We start from the raw sequence: 18,004 nt of genomic DNA on the forward strand, positions 1-18,004 counted from the left end.
GTGGAGCAGAGGGTTCAGTGCCCTGGTTTTTGGAGGGTTTTTGTCATCCCAGCCAGTCCAGCTCCTGCCTGGTTCCTCCTGCTGCTGTTCAATATTAACCTAATTCTGCAGATGGGATTCTCTGCGGTACAGCCCAGCCCTTGGAGCTCTCCAGCTTGAGATATTGCTTCAATTGCAGTGCTGGGGAGGCTGGCAGGGCAGTGATGGAGAGAACACATCTCCTGCAGCACATCTCACCGGGCTGAGAGGGGAGAAACCCCAGGAAATGGTTTCTGTGCCAGCAGTTGAGGGTGTGAGACACAAAGGCACCCATGGGCTGCAGGGGACGAGGGGACAGAACAGCCCAGGTGGGAATTTGGGTCATGGTTTGAGTCAAGAGCAGCAGAGCTGGTTTGGGTGCAGCCAGCAGTCAGGGCTGCCAGCAAAACATTGCAGGTGAAATCAGTGCAAATAACAGTTTTGGGGTTTTTCACCTAAAATCAAGGTCTTTGGAGAATTTCTGTTATCCTATAAATTGGAGGTTTTGATTATGCATGATGTCATCACTTGGGTTTTTTGCTTTTTGGGTTTTATCTTGTTTGTTTTGGTCATCATTAGGACTAAATTCTTATTTAGTTAATTTGCAAGTTCTCTTTACTGGGGACTTGTGTGAGTTATATGATGTCCAATCTCATAGCAACACTTAATGGAAAACAGCTCACACCAATTCAATAAGAGCTGGCCTTTCAAATTAAAACTGCCTCGATTGCTTGCAGGAGGAAAGAATGTTGTTGCTTTGGAGAAAACATTTCCCTTTGCTGGTGGTGAAGAAGCCTCTTTTAAAGTAATGGTTGTCATTTTCTGTCCTTCAGGTGTTTTTATTAACATTTCAGAAGTCGGATTAAAACAATATAGTTCCATTTGTGACTCGAGTGCAATTTGGCTCCTAAATTGATATCGATTTCTTTGGGGGGTGAGGGTTTGTGCTGAGGTTCTGCAAACCCTGCGTGCTTCCTGCACATCTCTGACAAACTGCTGTGGGAGAGTTTGGATTGTGCCAGGATTGATGGGGATGTCCCTGCCTGGACAGGGAGGTGGCACTTGTGCCAACGCAGCACAGCATCAGGGCTTGGTGACACCCAGCAGGGCTGCAGCTCGGGGAGATGGAGCAGCAGAGCTCAGATCTCTCTGCAGCAGGTCAGGAGGAGGTTTGTCATTTCCCCAAGGAATTCTCTGCCTTAACCTGCCAGCAGGGTTGGCTGGGAGGGAGCAGTGACAGGGACAGTGCAGGTGTGACAGGAGCAGTGCAGGTGTGACAGGAGCAGTGCAGGTGTGACAAGGACAGTGCAGGTGTGACAGGAGCAGTGCAGGTGTGACAGAGACAGTGCAGGTGTGACAGGGACAGTGCAGGTGTGACAGGAGCAGTGCAGGTGTGACAGGGACAGTGCAGGTGTGACAGGGACAGTGCAGGTGTGACAGAGACAGTGCAGGTGTGACAGGGACAGTGCAGGTGTGACAGGGACTGTGCAGGTGTGACAGGGAGAATGAAGGTGTGACAGGGAGAGTGCAGGTGTGACAGGGACAGTGCAGGTGTGACAGGGACAGCGAGTGCTGCTCCCAGCAGGTCCCAGAGCTGCAGGACGAGTGTCACTGTTCGAGACACAAAGACACACAAAGACAGCTCCAGGCCAAGCAGAAAGGAGAGGAGAAGCCAAATTTATCCCTACAAAATCTCATTTATACTATTTTCTAACATTCGTGCCAGATGGCCATTGGCTCCCAGCTTGTTATCACACAGCACTGTTGGTCAGTTATTCCCAGCACACATCTTCTGCAGAAAGCAGCCTCCCTCTCCCAGGTGGGAATTCCTTCTTGTTGTTCTGCTCTGTTGTTTTTTCTGTCCCTGCTGAGGCTCTCCAGGCACTGTGTCTGTAGCCCGTTGGTGTCTGGGAGCTCAGGCAGCCTGGCTGTCAGTTCCCACAGCCAAGGGTTCAGCCTGGCTGCTGCCCTGGGAAAGGAGCTGATGTTGGATGGTCAAATCAGCATTTCTGCCCCAAGGCAGAGCAGAGCTCAGCACAGAAACCTCTCGGGTTCTCCCCTCGCTCTGTCAGAGATTCCCCAACTCTGAACTCTGAGCTTCATTGCCAAGTCAGGCTGGGTCAGGGCAGCTTTAGATTATTAGGGAATATTTCTCCATGGCAAGGGTGGTCAGGACTGGCAGGAGCTGCCCAGGGAGGTTTGCAGTCCCCATCCCTGCAGGTGTCCAGGGAAGGCCTGGCTGTGACACTCAGGGCTCTGGGCTGGGGACAAGGTGGGGATCAGGCACAGCTGGGACTCCATGGGCTGGGAGGGACTTTCCAACCTGAGCAATTCTGTGATTCTGTGAAATAATGGAGCAGCTGTGACCCACTGCCCTAGAACTGGGGACAATTCTGCAATCAATAGATTGTTGCTGGTTTTCCCCTGTGAAGCTCTCAGGGCGTTGCTGGTGAAAGTGTGTGACCAACCCATGAATCGTGGGCAGGAAAATCCACAAAAGGGTTTTTAATAGGTGTGATCTGCTCTTCTACTCTTGCTGTCATTTTAAAGCCAAAGTAAGGTTCCAGTAAGGTTCTGGACACCTCTGTCCATCCATGTCTGGTGAAGCCTTTCTTGCATCTCCTGGCCTCGGGGGGAGCAGGAATGTTCTCCTCTCCATGGGTTTGGCTCCTCAAAGGGCTGCTGTGCAGCTCCCATGGTTTTCAGAGGTGCTAAAATCCCCCATTACTATGGCTGTTAACCCCTCCCCTGCTGGGCTGCAAGGCCAGGGAGTGGCTGAGGAGAATCTCCCCAGGGCAGCCAATCCTGCTCCCAGCCTCTCCCCAGTGCCAGCTCTGCAGCCTCCAGGTGAATCCACTCTGAACGCCCACCAGCCAAAACCCAGCTCGGGGAAATTGCAGCTTTAATAGGACATGAGTCATCTCTGAAGAGCTGCTGCCTTTGAAGAGCAATTTGGAGCAGAGCTGTGCAGACTCCAGGCTAGAGCCAAAATTAATGGAGAGCTCTCGAGCCTCCAGGAGTGTTCCTGAGCCCAGATCGCTCTGCAGCAGAAACAATTACCTACAATATTTCCTTAATAGCCAACACCCTGTCAAGCAATATTTCTCCCTGTAACTGCAGGATTCCCTCCTGCTCCTCCCTGAGCCCTGCAGAGCCTTTGGGGTGGTGGCCAGAGGGGTCTGGGTGCAGCTGGGGACACCAGCTGGGGTCACTACAAGCCTTGTGCAACTCTCCATCCCTTGATTTCTTTTCATGGCTTTTCCCCCCAGTAACTGCAGTTTGAAGTGGTTCTGTGCTAGAAATGAGCTGTAATGATATTATTGCAATCTGGTTTTTGCTGGTGACAGGGCTGAGGTCTCAGTCCCTCCTGTGGTGGCAGGGGCATGCTGGAGGCAGCAGATGGGAGCTCCAGGTGCTCTGAGAGTCCCATTTTGCTTTTCTAGTCTAAAACAAAGCCTTGCTGTGGATGTGAAAGACAGGAGAACCTGCCAGCATCACTCCTCAGGCATCATAACCCATAAAGCTGCTTCTCTTCATCTTTGCTGCTCTTCTCGAGTAGGATCAAGCTGGTTTCAGGCTGAAGTGACCTTTTCTGCCCCCCAGAGCTGTGTGTGGAGCAAGCACAAGGCTCTGCAGGGGAAGCTGTTGCTCCAGGCACAGCCACACTCCCTGACTCCTCCATGGACATCTTGCTTTGGTTCCTGTTGCACAAAGATCATGGTAGTTGGTGCTGGGCTGGGAGAATTCAGTTCTCCTAGAAAAATTCCCTTCAAAATGCACCATTCCCAGTGTATTTGGAACCAAAGTCTGTGGAATGGCAGATGTGGCAACATCCAGGTGTTCTGTTGTTTCTGCAGTCTGGGATCGATGGCTGAAAGAAAGAGAGCAAATCAGGAGTTATTTTTCAAGGCAGCAATTTCCTTAAGTGGGGAGCTCCACAATTCCAGGTTTCCCATGCTCTTCACGAGGGATCCCTTGTCCCTTCCCCAGGAATGTGTGCCACCCTTTGGGAAGGAGGGATTGTCACAAGGACAGCAATCCCCTGGGACAAGCTGCATGTTCCTGGTGTCCATCAGTGCCTGTCCCTTTGGGCTGAGGGGGACCTGGGGAAACCCTCCAGAATTTTACAGTTTTATTTTTAAATCTTAGTTTTTTTGTTACTCAGCCTCTTCCCGAGAGTGAGAGCAGCAGATCTCCTGGCTTTGCTGCTTTCAGCAGAACCCTCAGGTCGTGGCTGTGGCTGTGCCTCTGTCCCCTCCCTGTGTCCCCTCCCTGCAGGGCTGGCTGTCCCCATCACCTCACACCCTCCTGGGCAGGGCAGCTCAGCCCTCCCTTTGGGTCAACTTCACTCCTTCTGAATCCAGAGCAAGAGCTTGGAGACCTTTCATGGCTCCTTCTCATTCTTCATGAGCTACATATGTACATCAGCTCCAACTCTCTGTCAGGGAACAGGGGTTTTCAATCAAAAAGGCTGTCAGGAAAGCTGATTCACTAACAAGAAAGCTGTCAAGCTGTGACAGCTGCTGTCTTTGCAACCCCAAACAATCTGCTCGGTGCTAACTCTGACTTATGCTTCCATTTATTACGCAGCAGTAATGAGTTGTGGCCTCAGCAGAGGCGTTTTGGGGAGCTCACCTGGCTGCTTCCGTGGGGATGTGGAGAGGATCAAACCACATCCCAGCTGGCTGGGATCAATTCACTGCAAAAAAGTTCTGCTTCTGCCTTTTGAGTTCAGTTTTAAATTCCTGTGTCAGCCTTACCTCGTTGCTGCAGTTAAGTGTGAATCTGGAGATTTTGTTGGAGCTAACAAGGGTATGATTTGTGCTTTTTCCCCACTGTGCAGGAAAATGGCATTTGAGGTTAAACACAACACGTTCATCCACAGAAATGAGTGAAGAAATGCTCAATTATTGCAGAGAACACAAAAATCCTACCCCAGGAAGGCACTGAGTGCTCAGGCTGCTGCTGCTCTCCCAAGTTCAGCATTCACACTGTCAACCTTTGCTTTTAACATGGGAAAAGGGGAAGAGCACCTTGACATCTCCCTCGGGAATATCTTCCAGCAGGACCTTCCCATTCCTAGATCTGCCTGGCTCCACTTTGGGCTGATTACTGCAAGGCTGGCCCATGGGGGAGATGGGCTAGAGCTGATTCCTTTTCCCTTCTGCCTTGCAAATTCAGTGCTGCCCTCCCTGCATCCCCAGCAAACCACCTTCTGCAGCTCTGCTGAGCCAAATTCCTCCTGTTTGCCTCACCTTTGGTGCTCCAGCTGAGCCCAGGAGCTCCTGGGCCTAAAGCAGAGAAAGATCAGGAGTCCCTGGGGCATCTCTGGGAGCTCCTGGCTCATTGTGGTCTCAGTGCCCAGACGAGGGCAGTGAATTCATCAGAGCCAGGGCTCAGGGGTGTGACAGTGACCTGTTGGGTTTGGGGGTCACACTGCAGGGGGGACACAGCCAGGCTCCACCACGGCTGTTTGGGGCTGGGCTCTGGGCTCTTGTTTGGGGCTGGGCTCTGCACAGGTGACCCCAGCAGGGTCATCTTGCCCTGATCCCAAGGTGATGCCCCTGGTGTGGTTTCTCCTAGCCCCAGGTGTCTCTTCCCTGCCTTCCCTGCTCCTGTGGGGCTGGATTAGGGCTCTGCCTGCATTCCCCACCCACTCGGAGCGATTTGGTCTTTAGTTCCAAACTTTCTTTCCTTGGAAAACTCCCAGCTTGCTTTAATTCCTTTTCTTCCCAGCTTTGCTGCCAAAAGATCTACTTAGTAATTCCTGGAACTCGTTGAAGTCCATTGCTTTTCTCTCCCTAGGAGGGGAGAGGCAGTGAAGGCAGAGCTGTGTCTGTTCCCAGCCCGGCTCCCAGCCAGCTCTCCCTTCTGCACTCAGACAGATGTGTGACAGCGTCCCTGTCCCTCCTGCTGGCTCCTCAGTGCCACTCCTGGCTGAGTTTTCCCCTTTAATCCCTTTGCACACCCTGGAATTCCCGGCAGATCTCAGGTGAAATGCTCACCTGGGTTGGTGTTTGCCCAGAGTGGTTTCAGCTGCTCTCAGGGTGAGGTGATGCTCCAAGGATCTCTTGGCTGTGAGAATCTCCTGTCCCACTTGTCCCCCTCAGGTTCCTGTTGTTCTGCAGGTTGTGCCTGTGGGACGTGCAGGGAGCAGAGGTTTGTTCCCTGCAGCATTCCCAGCGCAGGGATTGTTCTGTCAGACAGGATGTGGATGTTTGCAAGGCAAAGGAGAATTCTGAATCACAGAATCACAGAATCACAGAATATCCTGAGCTGGAAGGATCCACAGGGTCATTGATCCAACTGCTGCCCTGCCCAGACACCCAACAATCCCACCCTGGGCATCCCTGGCAGCCTCAGGAATGTTCCCATTCCCTGTTCAGTGCCCAACACCCTCTGGGGGAACAACCTTTCCCTGATTTCCACCCTAAACCCCCCTGGCCCGGCTGAGAGTAGAGAACATCCCCTCCCCTGGGCCAAGGGCTCCTCCCTGCTGCTCTGGCTTTGGGGTGCCAATGTCACACCAGGGTTTGTCCCCAGAATGCCCCACGATGTCCTCCTGCTGCAGGGACACAACACCCACCAGCCTGGGGCTGGAGCTGGAGCTGCACTGCTTGGATGCTGCTCAGGGAAGGGGTTTGTGCTCCCATGCTAGAGCAGCTCCTTTAATAGGGGATGAAGCTGCATTTGCAGAGCTGCCTTGAAGGGAATACGGGGAGAAAAGCGCTTTGCTGGAAAATAAAAGGATTAAAGAGATGCAGAGCTGAGATAAACCCCAATGGACAGAGAAGCAAAGCAGTTCCTCCAACTTGCCTTTTCTTCTGCAGCTCCCTCAAGGTCTTTGTTTGCTTTGCTGCTTTTTGGGAGCTTTCATTAAGTTCTTTCCCCTCCTTTTTTTATTCCTCCAATACCTGTAAAACAGATTGTTCAGATTTCCTGTCTGGCGGCCTATTATTTATGAAGTATTATTTTGTGCTGCCGATTTGTCTGTTTTCCACCCACATAACAGTTGCTGGTGGATTTTAAGCTCTGTGCTCAGCACCAGGAGGTTTTCTGTCCAAAGCCATGAATGGCCCAGCAGTCAGGATTTGGGGCTTCTGGTGCAATCCATGAGAGGGGAGAGGAGAATGTTTTGGGAGGCAGATGTGCCCTGTGACATCCCAGATCCCACACAGGGAGTGCCTGAGGATCCTCTCTCCTAATTATTTGATTAATTGTTAAATTGTTGAATTAATCCACACTGAAAGTACAGTGTTGGTACAGTGAAATCCTGAGTGGGAAAGGGAAAGCTGACGGAAGGGAGATTGAGATGGGATTTTGGGATGGAATTCCTCAAACCCTGGGAGGGTTTGAGGCCCTGGAACAGAATTCCCAGAGAGGCTGTGAATCCCTGGGAATGTCCAAGGCCAGCCTGGATGGGGTTTGGAGCAACCTGGGACAGCAGAAAGTGTCCCTGCCATGGCAGGGGTGGCACTGGATGGATTTAAATTCCCTCCCAACCCAAACCTTTCCAGGGTTCTGTGAAAAGCACAAAAACCCACACTGGGTTACACTTGAACTGAATTCTTACCGACATCTCCTGTGCTCGCATTTAAAATTTATGGAAATGCACTTGTCAAGATCCCAATGAATCCGTGATTTTGAGAAGTCATCAAGAAAAGCTGGCATAAATCAGCCTGGTGCTTGCTGAGCCCAGTGGTTGTTCCAGTCGTGTCTCTCCAGTGTTTCTGTGCAGCAGAGAAGGTTCTGACATGAAGAGCCATTATTAAACCACTCCATTCATTTGGGGAGAGGTAGGGCTGCTGCTCGGAATAAATTAGAAAAATTAAATAATCCAAACTATCGAAAGCCCATCTTAATTATAGAAAGTACAAGTAACACTGTTTGACTTGTTACTCTATTGGTGAAACACTCTGAGGGTGAATATACATAAAAGAATATATTTGAATATTGCTGATAGCCGTTTTCCTGAGCAGAAAACACCTCTCAGAAAACCTGCTCCCTTACCTGGAATTGTTTTATCTTAACTCCCTGGAAAGCAATTTTACTAACAAAAGATGACATTAGGATGCCAAATTAAAAGCTGATGAAAACTGGGAAAATAAAAGATTTTTTTTTTCTTGACATTTACAATTAATGCCACAAAAATGTTGGTTTAATCAGACAATATGGGGGCTAACAAAGGTGAAATTGGAAGTTTCCAGCCCTGAATGCTCGTGTAAAAGTTAATAAATTCAGCTCGTAATCATTATGCACATGCTAGTTATAATAATTTACTGTCCATACCAAATCTTTATAAGCATTGTAATTAAATATAAAATGCACATTAGAATTATAATGAGTAATTAGGGCAACATAACTAATGTGCATAAAAAGTCCCGAAGCTCATTAAAATGTTAGCAGAGGAAAGCTGCTGGAGCTGGAGTTGTGTTCCTGTGCCTGGAAAGCCATGGATCCAACTGCTCCTTGGGTCACTGGAAAGCAAAATGGATATATTTGGGATGGGGAGCACATTCAGCAGGACTTGGGGTCGGTTTTGAGCAGAACTTCAGGTTTCAATTTTGATTTCCTGCATGGATATCTGACTTATGTGTTGGGGAGCTCAGATGGGAGTCGTGGAATGAAAGGGGTTGGGAAGGACCTTAAATCCCAGGTGGTGACACCAAACCCTCGGTGACATCTGCCACCCCCTCTGCGCTGTGCTGGGCTCAGCTCCCCTCCCTCACACCCACAGAGACCCGTGAATCTGTATTTTTGGGGCTAATAACTGTGCTTTGGCTCAGGAGCAGCTCTCCCTCCCCAGCAGGGCGCTGGGAAAACTCCAGGGCAGGAGTTGTGTCTCAGAGCTCTCACTCCAAAAAGCCTTTCCCAGCAAGGCACTCACAGGATTGGGGAACTTGACGTTCAGTCAGTTCCTGTAATTCGTTTCCAAGGCAGAAATTAGGGATTTGTTTGAAGTGCCCTGCTCTGCAGGATGAACCACGGCAGGGGAGGGAAGGAGATCCACCGCAGGGAGAAAAACCTCCAGATGTGAGTCACAGCAGCCAGCGCTGCTCCCAGACACACATAATCACATTTCTCCTCTATCATTTCATAGAACCCTTATTTAGGAGACCTGAAAATGACAAATACATTTTAAATTATTAGCTTTACAGCAGGTTTTCTCGTTAACATCCCCGTTAGATTTTATTGCAGTGTGTCTGCCAGAGGCTGATTTGTGTGGATAATCCTGCCCTGGGAGCTCTGTGGGGTTGTCACCTCTTCCCTCCTCCTGCAGCCTCTCCAGCTTTGCTCTGCAGCTTTCTCTGCCTCCTGCTGCTCTGTGCTTTGAGCCAAGGTGGTATTTCCTGGCTGTTTATTGGTATTTCCTGGTTGTTTACTGGTATTTCCTGGCTGTTTATTGTTATTTCCTGGTTGTTTATTGTTATTTCCTGGCTGGTTATTGTTATTTCCTGGCTGTTCATTGTTGTTCCTATCAAGGTGCCCCACGGAATGCCTTCCCACAGAAATGGTGGAGAGGAAATCTGCAGCTATGGGTGTTTTTTGGGAAATCTGAGGCTGGAATCTCACCTGTCCCATTTTTAGGGAAGGCTGAGGTTGGAATCTCACCTGTCCCACACCTCCCTTCAGCCTCAGCTTCCTTTTGAACCAAATTTCTCTTCCCCATTGTTTGTCTCTCCCCTTTCCAGAGCAGCAGGTTTTTGGGGTGGGATTTCACCTGGACTTGCTCAGTCTAACAGGTCTGATGGATTTTTGGCTCCCTAATCAGTGCTCCAGGAGCACAGCTGCAGCCCACAGTTTGTCTTTGGACTGAAATCCATCAAATACCCTGACAGTGATAAATCCAAGGGATGGTGGCTCCAAAGCATCTCCAGTTTATTTCCATGTCTGTACTAACCAGGGATTTCCTGGGGCAGGGAGCATTGATTTTAAATCTTGTTCCGGAAAACCAGAAGCTGTGATCCTTCTCAAAGGGAGATCTGAGAGAAGTTCCTTTTCAGAAGTTTTCCAGTAGTTTCCAAAGAGACAGCAGGGCCTGGGATTGTTGTCAGGAGTTGGGATGCAGCTGGCATCTCCTTCCCTTCCCCAGAGGCTCCTGCTGGAGAATTCCTGCCGTTTTTATGCACCATTTCCTCCTGAAGCACACTGCCAGGGATGTTCTGCTGCTGCTGTGTGACAAACAGCCAACCAGCCAAAACAAAAACATCCCAAACCCCCCAGAACAGCGAGGGAAAGGTGAGCAGAGCCAGGGGAAGCATCCAGGTGGTAGTTTTTAGAAAAAAGAACGTTGTGACTTAGGGCTTTGCTCATCTCTTCTTTGCTCTTCCAGTGGTCACATCTTGCACAGAACTCAAGGGAAGCAGTGGGAATGTTTGGCTGTTGGGAAAGTGTCTCTGTTGTTTTTATGGAGTAACAAAAACAATCTGTGTTTTTTTCCTGTGCAGATTACAGAGAATTAGACATGCAAATTGCTTATACATTTATTATCCCCTTGAAACATAACATTACTGGGTGAAAGCTGATGAACTTCTGGGTTGGTTTGGGCACTGGAAACACCTTCCAAGCAGGTTTAAGCTGGATTTGTGGGAATGAGGCTTTCCAGAGCTGGAGCCAAGAGCTGCTCTGGCAGTGCCCAGGGCAAGGCACACCAAGGGAGATCCAGTCAGAAGCTGTTTGGAATGATTTACACAGAAACCCAGAATGCAAAAGGGGCTGGGAAGGATATCAATGCAGGGATAAGGCTGCAAAAGGGTTTAGCAGCACTCAGTCATTGAGTATTTAAGATTTACAAAGCGATTGGATCAGGGTTGCTGTAATTACAGCAATGCTTAATGACAGATCTGAGATAGCAGTGTCCATCCCATCATCAATTCCCACTCTGGTAAAACAAGGAATGCACCTATCTCCAGGTGTGGAATTCCCAGATTCCCCGTGCTTCAGGGAGATGTTCCTGAATATTCCTGGTGGTGCTTTCCCCACCAGGATGGGGCTGCTCCTCGGGGAGGGTGGGGATGCTGAGGTTTCACTCAGCACTGCATTTTTGGGGCTGGGAGATGCTTTGGCCACCACAGCTCCATCCTGGCCACAACCCAAGGCAGCAACTGCTGGCCTTCCTTCCCAGCTTTTCTGAGAGCAATTCCAAAAGTGAGTTACTCAATTACAAGTCAGTTAGAAATGCTGGGGCTATTATCTCAGCTGGGGTGGCCCAGGAACTCCTCACCTCTCAGAGGTTCAGCCCAGCAGGAGCTCCTGGGATCATGGCTGAGGCACTCAGAGCTCCTCGTGTACATCAACACCTTCAGGCAACAGCTGGAGAACTGCTGGGAAAAAACAAACAGATTTCTATTTGTAAGTTGTGTGGTTTGGTTTTTACGGCTTTTTGATGATGCACATAAATTATTGTTTGAAACCAGAGAACATAAAAAGTTCCAGGAGGAGGCAGTTGTTTCCTTTGATAATCTCTTTCCTGAGGAATTTGCTGTGTTTTACTCTCAGCTTGTGGTTGCCTTTTGCTGGCAACTGGAAAACCTGTCAACTGCTTTTGGTCTTTATTTGTGTCTGTAGTTCTGAGCTCAAAAAGTTTGTTACTATTTACAATGTTTGCTATTTAAAAAGACAAAAGGCACTTACTGAAACAACTCCATGTGCGGAGGAACGATGGGAAAGTCACTTTTCTGTGCTCTTCCTGGTTGGCTTGTAATTTTGAAGGTTTATTGGTTTAATTTGCAAGAGGAGATCTCCAAGGCCACCCGAGCTCTGGGTCTGTGGGTGTTTGCAGATGGTGCAGGAGGTCAGTGCTGGGAGCTCCTGTGCTTTTTCCCAATCCTCAGGATCTCAATGCACCTCGCTGACACCAATGCTGAGCGCTGCGGTTTGCGTTGGGTCAATGGAAAAGCAGCTTTCTCCAGCACTGGGTTGCTCTGTCTCCGTGTCCCAGCTGTGTGTCACAGCAGCCACACGCAGCAGCTCTCGGGATCTGCAGTGTGGCATCACTTTCTCTCTGCTGGAGGATGCAGTGGAAGCTGGAATGTGCCTGGAGCTGGAGAAAAGGGAGCGAGGAGCAGCGGCGGCGCTGAGGGACCTGCCTGCCCACATGCCAATGTCCGTTTTACAATTCTTTTTTTTCAGTTGCCCCCACAATTCAGGAACTTAAATCCAGCGGTGTGGTGCTTGGAGGGAACGGCCTGATCCGGTGTGAAGGTGCAGGAGTGCCTGCCCCGCTCTTTGAGTGGTACAGAGGAGAGAGGAAGTAAGTAGCCACTGCTCGCCCACCCCTCGTGTGCCAGGGCTGTGCCAGGGCTGGGCCAGGCTGGGCTGTGCCAGGGCTGTGCCAGGCTGGGCTGTGCCAGGGCTGTGCCAGGGCTGTGCCAGGGCTGTGCCAGGGCTGTGCCAGGCTGGGCTGTGCCAGGCTGGGCTGCCCCGGGTGACACTGCCAGCAGCTTGCCCAGCTCATTTCCCAGCTCCAGGGACAGCTTGCCCATGGCTCCTGCTCTGGGAGAGTGGGATGGCAGTGAGGAGTCTGACATCCCAACATGCCCAGGAATTCTGGCATTTCAGGGTGATCAGCAGGAAAGCACTGCAAAATGGACCCAAAGGATTTCTGTCTCCTCTGTGTCCCTAGGTTTTGAAGGCAAGGCTTTGAGTCAGTGTGGATTTTCTGCTCTGTGCTCGTGGGGTGAGCAGAGCTCTGCAGGTCACTGCAGCCCAGGGCTCAGGGGAGCACATCCTGCAGAACCCCAAAAGCTGGCTGTGTGTTTGGGGTTGTGTGCAGCCCTGCTGGGCTGTGGGACAGTGGCAAACACCTCTGCAGGGTCACCTTGGTTTTCAGAGCAGCTTGTTAAGGGGAATATTAAGAATATTTTCCTTTGGAACTGGGCATTTTGGTTTGCAGCTCTTGGCTCGTGCAGGAGCTCATTTCCGCTGGGTTCACTCGGTGGTGCACAGGAGGTGGATGTTGTCCCTTGTAACTGGGCAGCTTTTGGAATTTCCCAGCTCCTGAGTGTGGGTTTTGCAGCTCGAACATCCCATTAAACCTGGGAGCTGGCAGGAGAATATTAATGACCCTTTTTCACAGAAAGCCATCTGTCAGCTCGTTCCTCAGCTGCTCCCCTCCTGCAGCCTGAGCTGCTGTCCTCCTCCTCTTTGCTGAGCTATCACATCTCACCATGTCCTAAACCTTCTCTCAAACGGATCTTCCCCACGTGGAGCAGGAGCTGTTCCTCCTCTGCTGGGGAAATCCATCTGCATCCCATTCCCGTGGCTGTGCTGTGCCATCCCAGCACAAACAGCCTTGCTGTGCAGCTATTTCAGAGCAGGTTTTGGCACTCTGGGCTCCATCAGCAGCTCCCAGCATGCTGATCACCTTCCTATTTATAGCTCTGGCCAAATCCCTCTCTCCTGAGCACAGTCTGTGCCATGGCAGCAAAGGGAAGCAGAGCATTTCAGGACACCTCAGCTGTGCTGCTCCTCCTGCTTGGTTGGTGTTTCACCTCCGCAGGAAACACTCTGTCCTGCTGGGTTTGCTGCTCACAAATTGGGTTAAATCCAATGCTCCATCCTCTCCAGGACGGGCTCTGGTGATCCTTGGGGTTCCTTCCTGCTCAGGGCAGCCCAGGAGCTGCTGCATGGCTGCAGAGGTGCTGGGGATCTCTGAGCCACATCCCTGGCAGGGAAGAGGAAACACTCCAGGCTGGATTTGAATCCAGAGCCTCCCCTCTGCCTCTGGATGACAGACAGGCAGCCCAGGATGAGCCTTGGGCAGCTCAGGCATCGTCTGCATGCAGAGCTGGCAGGCTCAGCTCTCCCAGGGAGCTCACAGGAGCACTGACATTACCCTGCAGATAATTTGCAGTTGTTCTCCAAGGCTGAATTTGCACCGTGGGAGTGCACGCCCTGCTGGATTGTCTGCTAACACAATAGAGAGAATCCCATTTTTTTCAGATTCTCTTGGACTGGGATTCCTCTTTTTTAGAAATCTGGACGGATTGTTCAATAAATTAACAGTGGGAGTTAGCCCTGAAATCATGACTGTGCACTCAGTGTCTGAAGCCAGGCTTTTGGGGGTGGAAACTGCATTGTTGTTACTGAGATTAATGTAAATCCAAACCCACCATTGCCAGACTCCAGGGATCATCTCATCATAAAACACCCATTAAAGCTAAACACAGAGCAGTAGCAGACTGCACTGAGTGAAAGTTATTGCTCTTTGAGGCAGACAGGGCTAATTCTGCCTCATCACCCTCTTCCCAGGAGTTCTGTTCAATGACTTCCCACAGGTGCTGCTGCACAGGGTGGGGAGAGAAAATCGGGGGGAGAAGTTAACAAAAGCATCTTAAAATTGTCATAGAAATGTCAGATGGTTTGGGTTGAAAGGATGGATCTTAAAGTTTGTCCAGTTCCACCCCTGCCGTGGCAGGGACACCTTCCACTGTCCCAGGCTGCTCCAAGCCCTGTCCAGCCAGGCCTTGGGCACTGCCAGGGATCCAGGGGAACTTCCAGGGATCCAGGGGAACTTCCAGGGATCCAGGGGCACTGCCAGGGATCCAGGGGCATTAGAAAGCTGTGTGGCTCCACAGACAGCTGAGGATTCCCCGTGGAGAGCAGAATGGCTTTACTCTGCCAGCCCTGAGCCCTGTCTGCTCCCAGGTTGTGTTCTCAGCAATTAGAGCTCAGACATTGGACAGCCACGGGGAAGGAGCCCAAAAGCCACCTAAATAAAACATTAAAGTATTAATTCCCTTTTCCCTTCTCCGAGCAAACAAGACTTCCATTTGAAATAACAAACCTCATTATCGTGGCTTCATCTGCTCCAATATCGTGCAGGAACTGAGATGAAGGGGAAGGCAGAGCCCTGGGGCTGGCAGCTCTGGAAGGGAGAGGAGATTGCTCTTCTCTTCAGGAGTGGGGAAAAAAGAGAGGTGCAGGGTGGCTGCACACAGCTCAGAGTGCTGTCCCAGCCTGGAGTTACGGGGTGAGGCACAGACAGCTGATAAATGGGCTGCAGTTCATTCCAAAGGAAAAGCATCTGCTGCTTCCAACTGCACACAGACTCCCTTTGGCCTCAGAGCCTCTGCCAGCTCCTGCTCTGGGACTGTGGGGCTCCTTGGTGTGCACAGCCAGCCAGTCCCATTGCCCCAGAACTGGCAGTGCTGACCCCCAGCACCAGCAGACCCCCAGCAGCAACAGACCCCCAGAACCAACAAACCCCCAGCACCATCCCCTTCCCAGCACCAACAGACCCCCAGCACCAACAGACCCCCAGCACCATCCCCTTCCCAGCACCAACAGACCCCCAGCACCATCCCCTTCCCAACAGGGCACGAGGGAAGGCTGGAAGAGAGGAGGGGAAGGACACTGAGCTGGCACCCCAGCCCTGGGGAAGGCACACACACCCTATTGTTTTGAGGCAGATGTCACCTGTGACAGGGCATGGGGACAGCAAAAAAATCCCAACACCCCTGTTTTGGTTTTTTGGAAAAAAGGGAGTTTAACCTTTTAACTAAAATAGAGATGCTGTAGTTCAAACTCTGGCTGTAGGGCAAAAGGGTGGAACTGGCTTGGGAAGAACTGGTGCAAACCACAGGATCCCACACTGCCTTGGGTTGGAGAGGATCTTAAATCCATCCCATTCCCCCTGCCATGGCAGGGACACCTTCTGCTGTCCCAGGCTGCTCCAAGTGTCCAACCTGGCCTTGGGCACTGCCAGGGATCCAGGGGCAGCACAGCTTCTCTGGGCACCTCAGACCCTCCCAGGGAGGAACAGGCAGAGGTGGACATGGAGCTCTGGCTCTGATCCTCCAGGATTCCCTGGAGAGGGGCAGCAATCAAACCCCAAGAGGCAGCAGGGAGGGATTGGGGCTGAAGAGGCTCAGGGGATCTGCTGTGGGAGAGGCAGGAAGAGGGACTGACGTTGGTGGTGTTAGGAGAAGATCCATGTGCAAAGCTGTCTCTTTCTGGAGAAAAGATGAATCTTTTAAGGGCATTTTTCACCCCAAACAGGCACTTCAACCCCATTTTCCCATGTTTCATGCCAAATCCCGTGTGCCCATGGGATGTGCTGTGCTGTGCTGCCTCAGCAGAGCAGAGCAGAGCAGAGCAGAGCAGAGCAGAGCAGAGCAGAAAGTCCTTTACAGCAACACCCACTGCCCAGGGATGAGAAATCCCTGTGGGATCAGCAGCTCTTCCAGCAGGAAGAGAGCAACTCCCATCCCAATGAGGAATGTTCAGTCCACAACCTGCCCAAGTGCAATTAATGACAGATCTGCAAGGTTTGAAGACAGAAAGGTAGAAATGGCATTAATTCCCAGGATGTATGAGGATATCCTTCAATATAGCAGACAAAAATTGTATTCTTAATCCAAAACTCTGCTCCTTGTGGGAAACAGAAGGAATTATGAGTAATAACTCTAGCGAGTTTTTAATAACAAGGTTCCCCTTCTCATCTCCTTGTTTGATCAGACGTGGTTTGCCTATGACAACATCATTAAAGCTGGTCCTTCTTGCTTTGTCCTGCTGCCCAGCGATGCTCCTGGCATGGCTTTGGGAGCAGCATCCCAAAACCTGCATTTTTGTCTCTGAATTTGGGGTGGGAAGCTCCAAGCCAGGTGAAAAGAGTCCTGATTTGGCTTTTTCCTGGTCCTGCCCAGGCTGCTGCCTCAGCAGTGCTGCTGGAGCACTTTGTTCCTAATTTCCAGGCTCATTTGTGTCTGTAGAGCCCCAAAATCAAAACCATGGGCACAATCCAGGCTCCTGATCCTCACCTGCCACCAGCCAGAGCTGTGCAACGACACAACAAACTGCAGAGGCTGACAAAACCCTCTCAGGAAGACTTACCACAGCACCTTTCTGCCCCAGGGAGGACATTTCAATTTCCAGCTGCTTTGCCCAAAATCCAAGCTGTGCATCCAGGAGTTCCTGCAGGCAGGAAGGGCTGTGGGTGTTGATTTTCTGTCAGAAAATAAGGATGCAGAATCAGCACCCATTCCCCTCAGCACCCCAAATTCCAGCTTTTTCCATGGCCTCTCTCTCCAGTGAGCCATGAATTGTGCTCAGAACAGCTTGCAAAGAGCTCACAATGCTCCCAGGGGTGTCAGGAAAACCAGGAAAGAAAAGAGAGATGTAAAAAAAAATAAAAAAAAAAAAAGAAAATCTCAATTGTGGTACATGAGTTATAGACATTTTCTTTTTGCTTTCTAGACTGATCAATGGGCAACAAGGAATCACTATTAAAAATTATAGTACAAGATCCCTTCTTACTGTTACCAATGTGACAGAAGAGCACTTTGGCAACTATACTTGTGTCGCTGCCAACAAGCTAGGGACGACCAATGCCAGCCTGCCTCTCAACCGTAAGTAACGGGGACGTGTGGCAAATGCTCAGGGTTGGTTCTTCCCACCCCCGTGGATCCCAGAGCCAGAAAGGAGCAGTGATTTCCCCTCCAAATGCCGTGGAAATGCCGTCGGGACGCGGAGGTTCTGCAGCTGGCGGTTGGCGTTCTGTGCTGGGGAAGGGTTTGGGTTTGCTGAAGGGTTTGGGTTTGCTGAAGGGTTTGGGTTTGCTGAAGGGTTTGGGTTTTCTGAAGAGTTTGGGTTTGCTGAAGGGTTTGGGCTCTGTGGCACTTTTTGGGGGATCAGGGAGCGATGGAGCTGCAGAAATCCCTGCTAAACCCTCCCTGCTGTGGCGGTGCAGAGCAGAACTGGCACAGCCACATCCTCCTGCTCAGGGTGGCAGTCAGAGGTCCCCGAGGTGCCACTGTGAGCAAAGGGCAGAGCTTTCCCAGCACAGTGCAGGGACTGCCCTGAGCTGTAGGGCTGGGATGTGCCAGAGCTCTGTCCCACCTTGGTTTGTGAGTCACTGGTGTGCAGAAGTTAAGTGTTTTGGGAAAGACAATGAGCAGGGTAACAGGAAAATGTTGGCTGTTCAGGGTCCCACAGGCCCTGTTTGGGAGGTATTTTCAACCATGGATTGGTGGCATTTCACTGC

The 18,004-nt window shown here is 50.8% G+C and overlaps 1 protein-coding gene across 2 annotated transcripts in view; it reads left to right on the forward strand.

Annotated features, from left to right (window-relative positions):
• Positions 1 to 18,004, forward strand: part of NEGR1 (neuronal growth regulator 1) — a 166,612-nt gene that overhangs the window by 110,534 nt on the left and 38,074 nt on the right. The window contains exons 5-6 of one of the 2 annotated variants that reach the window (XM_085067360.1): positions 12,151 to 12,271; positions 17,218 to 17,369. The exons of the other annotated variant lie outside the window; for it this stretch is intronic. Coding sequence (XP_084923486.1) covers positions 12,151 to 12,271; positions 17,218 to 17,369 — 273 coding nt within the window. The remainder of the gene's footprint in view (positions 1 to 12,150; positions 12,272 to 17,217; positions 17,370 to 18,004) is intronic. 2 annotated transcript variants of the gene reach the window in all.

The sequence above is a fragment of the Lichenostomus cassidix genome, chromosome 8, assembly GCF_008360975.1.
Source record: "Lichenostomus cassidix isolate B80296 chromosome 8, HeHo_3.0, whole genome shotgun sequence".
Lineage (NCBI taxonomy): Eukaryota > Metazoa > Chordata > Aves > Passeriformes > Meliphagidae > Lichenostomus > Lichenostomus cassidix.